At 59.3% G+C, this 7813-nt stretch overlaps 1 protein-coding gene across 2 annotated transcripts in view; it reads left to right on the forward strand.

Annotated features, from left to right (window-relative positions):
• Positions 1 to 7813, forward strand: part of LRRC55 (leucine rich repeat containing 55) — a 17743-nt gene continuing 9930 nt past the window's right edge. Inside the window, exons 1-2 of one of the 2 annotated variants that reach the window (XM_027979775.3) lie at positions 1 to 333; positions 1510 to 3009. In XM_027979775.3, coding sequence (XP_027835576.1) covers positions 2310 to 3009 — 700 coding nt within the window. In that variant the 5' untranslated portion in view covers positions 1 to 333; positions 1510 to 2309. Of the gene's footprint in view, positions 334 to 523; positions 728 to 1509; positions 3010 to 7813 lie in introns of those variants that run through there. The other variant, XM_027979776.3, reaches the window with a different exon arrangement.

Consider the following 7813-nt stretch of genomic DNA (forward strand, 5'->3'; position numbering starts at 1 on the left):
GGGAGGGAAGGACCTGGCGGCAGCCACCAGCCCCAGCAGCCTCGGCTCCCCCGAGTTTCGGTGAGAAGCACCCGAATTCCGTGAACTTTCTTCAAGCCGCCCGCCTCTCTCGGTTGCCCTTTGAGTAAAGAAAGAGGAGCAGCAGGGGTACCCCAGCGCTGGAAACCCCGGAGGATGCCGCCCCAGGATCCTGGAGCCAGCGAGGAGGAGACGCCGGGGGAGGGGAGCAGCCCGGGAGGCAGTCTATCCTACTGAAGCCGCGCGCGGGGAGGCCAGGATGAGGCAGGGGCGCCCGGGTCCGCCGCAGGCGGATGGCTGTGTCCTCGGACCCGAGTAAGTGGGCTCCCGCGGGGTGTGGGGTGCAGGGGAGCTGGGGCTCCGAAAGAAGCGGTCTGGTTACGGGGAGCGGGGTGATCTCCCAGTGGGTGGGATGGAGGGTGCAAGCGTGAGACGAGAGCAGCGCCGGGCGGAGGCTGAGGGGAGGGCACGTGAGGACGGCGGGCGGGCAGGACGGGCCCGGGCCAGGGGCCGGGGCCGGGAGCCGGGGCAGGGCTGCCGGGCGTGTCCGCGCTCGGCCTCCCGCCTGCCCGGTGCGGGTGTGGGCGCCCGCTGGGGGCCGAGGGCGGAGCGGGGAGTCCGTGGGAAAGGGAGCTGGGTTAGGGGTGCACCGGGGTGCAAGATAGTGGCGGCTCTGCAGGAGCGCGTGCAGGAGGAGGAAACTGAGGAGGTGCGAGCGCGGCCACGGCGAAACATGCGGCAGGCCCAGGAGAAGAACGCTCGTGTGCGTGTGCGTGTGTGAGTGTGTGTGTGAGTGTGACTGTGTGTGAGCGTGTGTCTGTGTATGAGTGTGTGTGTGAGTGTCTGTGTGTGTGAGTGTGACTGTGTGTCTGTGTGAGCGTGTGTCTGTGTGTGTATGTGACTGTGTGTGTGTGTCTGTGTATGGTGTGTCTGTGTGTGAGTGTGTCTGTGTGTGTCTGTGTAGGAGTGTGTGTCTGTGTGTGTCAGTGTATGTGTGTGTGACTGTGTATGTCTGTGTGTCTGTGTGTGTCTGTTTCTGTGTGTGTGTCTGTGTGCCTGTGTGTGTTTGTGTGCCTGTGTGTGTGTCTGTGTGTGTCTGCGTGTGTCTGTGTGTGTGTGTGTGCGTGTGAGAGAGAGAGATGTGAGTGCTGAGTGTGGAAAGGGGGTGCAAACAGCCCGAGTGTGTGCATTTTTCTTAGAGAGTTGTTCAAAGGTGGGACATTTGCTGCTGATGGGGGCGGGGCCGGGAGACGCAGCAAACGCGAGGCGCGCAGCCCAGGGCCCTGGGCGGGGAGGGGGCCGCAGGCCCGGTGGGAAGGCAGCGGGCGACCCCGGTGTGACGGTGGGGCGAGGTGCCCACCGCGCAGAGGCGGGACGCGGAGAACAAGGAGACGGGGGTGGGAGGCAGCGGGAAGCCGGGACAGAGGACGGAGAACCGCGGGGGGGCGGGGGGGGCACGGCCGGCCCCCTGAGTGCTTTCCTTGTCGGCAGAGGGGCGTCTGTCCTCGCCCGCTGAACGCTGAGCCCGCCGGACCGTCTGGGACCGTCGCCTGAGCCCCGCTAGTCCTCCGCCTCCGGACGCGGGGCTCCTCCCGCCACAGCAGCCCACAGCCCAGCTCGCCTGGGTCCTCCCCTCTCCAGGGTCCTCAGGAGACACTGAGCCCGCGGACTGAGGCGGCGGAGGCCCCTGGAGACCCTCTTCGCCCCGGGATCCCTCCCCAAGACGGCCACCCCTCGACCCTCCCAGACTCGAGCCCCCTGGGCCCCCGGGAGAAACGGCCTCTGAGACCCCGAGGGCAGGAGACACAGCAGCAGCCCTGGCCGCGTCGTCGGCCCAGACCTGGGACTGGGCTTCGGCGTCCCAGGACTTGTCAGGCCCCTCGGGAGGCACCCCTGTTGTCCCCCACGCCCCTCCCAGCTCTCAGACACGGTCCACGGCGGGGGGCACCCAACAGTCATGGGCGAGAAGGACCCCAAAGGCCGCCAGGGGCCCTTCCCCGACGCGCGGGCAGCTGGTCCCTCCACATCCCTGTGTCCTCCCTTTCTCGAGCTCTGATCATCTGTTCCAACGCTGGGGGACCTCCGCTGGGTGGCGAGCCCCCCTAGTCTCCAAAGGGACCTCCAGTGGCGCTCACCCAGGGAGCCCTCCGGTGCCCAGAGGCCCCTGGGAGAGGCTTAAGCCATGACCCCCAGTGCCCCCGAGCCCCACTTCCCAGGGCTCCGGCGCCTGAGGGAGCAGCTGCCCTTCTGAGCGGCTGACTCTTGATTCCACCGCCAGAGCCCCAGTCCCGATGGGCTCCGTTCAGCACCACTGCTGCCCACAGCCGAAGATGGGCGATGCCTCGGCCCACCAGCCCTGGCCTAGGCCCCCGCGGCCCGCCCTGCTGCTGGTGCCCCTCCTTGTGGCGGCCGGGGTGATGCCCTCGGACGGCGGCGCCAGCTGCCCGGTGCTCTGCACGTGCCATAACCAGGCGGTGGACTGCAGCGGCCAGCGGCTCTTCTCCGTGCCCCCGGAGCTGCCCGTGGACACGCGCAACCTCAGCCTGGCGCACAACCGCATCGCCGCCGTGCCGCCCGGCTACCTGACGTGCTACCGGGAGCTCCGCGTGCTCAGCCTACGCAACAACTCCCTGGTGGAGCTGCCCGCGGGCCTCTTCCTCCACGCCAAGCGCCTGGCACACCTGGACCTGAGCTACAACAACCTCAGCCACGTGCCCGCCGGCATGTTCCAGGCCGCGCATGGCCTCCTGCGCATCGACCTCAGCCACAACCCGGGGCTGCGCCGGGTGCACCCGCGCGCCTTCCAGGGCCTGGCGCAGCTGCGGGACCTCGACCTCAGCTTCGGGGGCCTGGCCTTCCTCAGCCTCGAGGCCCTCGAAGGCCTGCCCGGGCTGGTGACCCTGCAGATCGGCGGCAACCCCTGGGTGTGCGGCTGCACCATGGAGCCCCTGCTCAAGTGGCTGCGGAATCGCATCCAGCGTTGCACCGCAGGTAAGGCGGCGGTGGGGGGGTGGGGGGGGGGGGGGCGGTGCAGGGGCGGGGAGCTGCCCACGGAGAGCAAAGGCTCCGCGGGAGAGGGAGGGGCTGGAGACCCCGCCTAGGGAGGATCAGGACCTGGGCTGGCCTCCTCCGCACTGTCGAGGATGCCCAAGTCTCTGCTGTGCGTGCCCGATGCCGGGGAACCTGCTTAATAAAACAGACCTCGCCCTCACCCACCCCCGTGGTACTGATGACCTACAGCGACAGACAGACAGACAGAAAGTCAGAGCAGCTCATTAGTAACTGACAGTGTTGATGGAGCATCCACCATGATCCCCACACTGGGAGGGTGTTACCTCCTGGGACCCCACTCTTGTTAGCCCCATTTTACAGGTGAAGAAACTGAGATTTAGAACAATGAAAAGACTTGGCCAGAGACGCTTTTGTGAAAAGTGGCAGAGCCGTGGAGAAAACCCAGGTTTATGTGATTGGGAAGCTCTGTGCTACTCTACCAGACTGCTCTTTAAGTATGCCGGCTACTAGAAGAAACAGAAGTGGCTCACCCTATTTATTTTAGTACTTACTATCCGCCAGGCCCTATTCTAAGTATATTATGTTTTAACTCATCCCCTGGTGGCTCAGACAGTAAAGAATCCGCCTGCAGTGCTGGAGACTCAAGTTCGATCCCTGGGTCAGGAAGAGCCCCTGGAGAAGGGAATAGTTACCCACACTCCCGTATTCTGGCCTGGAGAATCCTATAGACAGAGGGAGCCTGGTGGGCTACTATCCATGGGGCTGCAAAGAGTCAGACACGACTGAGCAACTAACACCTCATACCCAGCTCATCACATCCTCACAAGAACCCTGATGAGACACACGCACAAAGGAACCAAGGCTCAGAGAGGTTCGGAAACTTGCCCAAGGTCCCACAGCTGTTAAGGGTGGAGTCAGGATTCAAACCCTGGCCATCTGGCCGTCTATCCTGATGAGGCAGGTTCTAGGCTAACAGGAAGGGTCGGGGCTTGAGTTCCGGGCCGGCCGAAGGGCCTCTGCGAATTCTGCCAGGTCTGGGCTTGGAGTGGAGGGCTCAGGTCTGAGAAGAGACCCTGTTCCGCGGCAGTTTACGAGCCAGCCTCTATGGGGAGTGGACCGGGGCCTGCAGGAGCCTGAACCACACCGGTCGGCTGGTGGAGCCCTGATACCACCCTATCCCTGTCACTAGCAGAATGGCAGCCCCAGCCCGGGGTTGGTGGGGCGCCCCTAGGGGCTCTCCCAGAAACTGGGCGCGGAGCGTATTCAGAAAGAGCGAGGCTGAATGAGGTGGGGGCGGGGAGAAGGACCGGGTGGGGAGCCCAGGATCGAACCAGTTTGGGTGGCGGGAGGGCTGTGGTCCGGGTTCTCGTGCTCCCGCGGAGCTGCGGGAGGAAGTCCTCTGGGACCAGCTGGGGGCCGGGGCGGGGTGATGGTGGGGGGAGGCGGCCGGCGCCGGCCTGGAGCCGCCCCCTCCTAACCCAGCCTCTGCAGGCTGCGCCTCCTTCCTCTCTCGCACACGCTCTAAGGACAGAAAGGTCCTGCTGGGTTCCTCCTCACGGAGGGGCTCCCTGTTTCCTGGGGGCCCCGAGGTCTCCGCTGCCTTTCGGGGAAGCGCAGGGCCCCAGCGAGGGGCAGAGGGGTCGGGAAGCCTCGTGTCTATACAAACGGGGAACCGCGCTCCAGGGAGGCCACGTGGCTGGCCACAGGCCGCAGCCAGAAACGCCCCCTCCGTGTTCAGCGGAACACGCTTTTCCGGTATCTCTAGGATAATCTCTTGGGGGCAAAGAACTTGCTCCTGTAGGGAGGACGAGGTGGTCCTCTTCACTTGGTGTTTTTCTGCTTCCTCCTCCCCTCTTCTTGATGGGATTCCTATTACTGTCCCTCCATTTTGGACAAATCCCCACACACTGGGCTGTAGGACCCCCTTGGGATATAAATCAGGTTCAAGGCTGGTCCCTGAATTAACCAGAGGGCTTTGTCAGCCCGCAGGCTCCTGTGCTGCCCTCTTGAGGGCTCTGCCAATCGCCCTCAGGGTTCCCACACCCCCCAGCCTCACGATGGACCGCCACCACCCCACTCATGCCTGCAGGAGACTTTGGGGTTCAGCATCTTCCGGTTCCAAGACGATGATGTCTTGATGGTCAACACCAGGGACCATCTTGTCCTCCGCGGGGTCTGGGCTACTGTGCACACAGCCTACAGGGGCGCCTGAGCCCTGGGGCTGGGGGGAGGTTCATCTTCTTCTGAACCTGACTTTCCCTTTCTAAGAATCCACTTCTCAGAATCACGTTCATCCGCTTCTCAAGGGAGCCGATTTCAGTCCAGCATTTTATTCTTTTCCTTCAACAACTGCAGAATGAATTCACAGCATTTATGTACCGAATAGCTTTAAAAGCTCCTTCGCATTGACTCTCTTAGACATTAAGCTTCAGTGATCCACTTCTTACATATCACCCCTCTTCATAAGAGCCAGAAAGGCAAAAAGACTTGCCCAGGTGAGCGTTCGATTGGTATCTATCCCCTGAGCAAGGAATACCTGGCTTCAAGGCAAAACTGCTACCCACCTGCCACTCTCCCTTCCGAGGCAGAGTAATGTGGAACCACTCACAGCCACGTGCAAATGTGTGATGGATGTTGTTGCTCAGTCACTAAGTCGTGTCTGACTCTTTTACGACCCCAGGGACTATAGCCTTCCAGGCTCCTCTGTCCATGGGATTCCCCAGGCAAGAAGACTGGAGTGGGTTGCCATTTCCTTCTCCAGGGGATCTTCCTGACCCAGGGATGGAACCATCAAGGAAGCCCAAGGAGAGAGAAAGAGGGGATTTGAATCCAGGCTGGTAATTTCATACTCAACCCTACACTCTTGTGTATCTGGAAGAGTCACATGGGGTCATAAAAAGACACCCGGCTGTGGACTGCACAGTCATTCATTCTCCGATTCAATGAACAAAGGTTGTTTGCGCATTCACTTGGACAGGCCCCTGCTCTAATGCTAAGGGTACTACAGGGACTAGTCCTTACATTCAAAGGGAGCAAACGTAACAAACTGGGCGATGGTGATCAGTTCAGTTCAGTTCAGTCACTCAGTCATGTCCGACTCTTTGTGACCCCATGAATCACAGCACGCCAGGCCTCCCTGTCCATCACCATCTCCAGGAGTTCACTCAGACTCACATCTATCGAGGCAGTGATGCCATCCAGCCGTCTTATCCTCGGTCGTCCCCTTCTCCTCCTGCCCCCAATCCCTCCCAGCATCAGAGTCTTTTCCAATGAGTCAACTCTTTGCATGAGGTGGCCAAAGTATTGGAGTTTCAGCTTTAGCATCATTCCTTCCAAAAGAAATCCCAGGGCTGATCTCCTTCAGAATGGACTGGTTGGATCTCCTTGCAGTCCAAGGGACTCTCAAGAGTCTTCTCCAACACCACAGGTCAAAAGCGTCAATTCTTTGGCGCTCAGCTTTCTTCACGGTCCAACTCTCACACCCATACATGACTACTGGAAAACCATAGCCTTGACTAGACGGACCTTAGTCGGCAAAGTAATGTCTCTGCTTTTGAATATGCTATCTAGGTTGGTCATAACTTTTCTTCCAAGGAGTAAGCCTCTTTTAATTTCATGGCTGCAGTCACCATCTGCAGTGATTTTGGAGCCCAAAAAAATAAAGTCTGACACCATTTCCACTGTTTCCCCATCTATTTCCCATGAAGTGATGGGACCGGATGCCATGATCTTCGTTTTTTGAATGTTGAGCTTTAAGCCAACTTTTTCACTCTCTTCTTTCACTTTCATCAAGAGGCTTTTTAGTTCCTCTTCACTTTCTGCCATAAGGGTGGTGTCATCTGCATATCTGAGGTTATTGATATTTCTCCTGGCAATCTTGATTCCAGCTTGTGCTTCTTCCAGCCCAGTGTTTCTCATGATATACTCTGCATATAAGTTAATTAAGCAGGGTGACAATATACAGCCTTGACGCACTCCTTTTCCTATTTGGAACCAGTCCGTTGTTCCATGTCCAGTTCTAACTGTTGCTTCCTGACCCACATACAGGCTTCGTACATTGGAAAAAATAAAAATAATAAGCAGAGCAGCTAAGATAGAGGATGCTCAGAGGAAGGTGAAGCGGGGTTGCTACTTTATATAGAATCATCAAGGAAGCCCTCACAGAAAAGCTGATATTTGAGCAAAGTCCCAGAGGAAGTGAGGGACAGAGCTATGCAGAGATCGGGACAGGAAGAACCCCCTCCCGAGGGGACGAGGGGACGAATGCAAAGCCTCCTCATGCTGTAAGGGGCGAGCTCGGGTGAAGGCAGAAGTGAGCTTGGATGGAGCAGAGCAAACCAGGAGGAGAGGAGAAGGGACGGGGCAGGTCCTTGTGGGGGGAAGAGGCCGGGGAGGGTTTCAAGCAGACAGTGACCTGGCAGGCTTCACTCGTGTTTTTCTTTCCTTTATATTGACGTATACTTGATGTACAATACTACGCACATTAGGAGACCCGGGTTCCATCCCTGGGCTGGGAAGATCCCCCTGGAGAAGGGAACGGTTTCTCCACGCCTCTTTTCTTGCCTGGGTGAAAATCTCATGAGCAGAGAAACCTGGTGGGCTACAGTCCATGGGGTTGCAAAGAGTCGGACACGACTGAGCGACTGACACTTTCTCAAGCTAACTACCCCTCCCCACCCCGTGCACCCCCAGGGCCACCATCAATTCATTCTCTAAGTCTGTGAGTCTGTTTCTGTTTTGTAAGTTCGTTTGTGAGTTGTTTTTTCATTTTTAAGGTTCTGCG

Source organism: Ovis aries, chromosome 15 (genome assembly GCF_016772045.2).
Source record: "Ovis aries strain OAR_USU_Benz2616 breed Rambouillet chromosome 15, ARS-UI_Ramb_v3.0, whole genome shotgun sequence".
Lineage (NCBI taxonomy): Eukaryota > Metazoa > Chordata > Mammalia > Artiodactyla > Bovidae > Ovis > Ovis aries.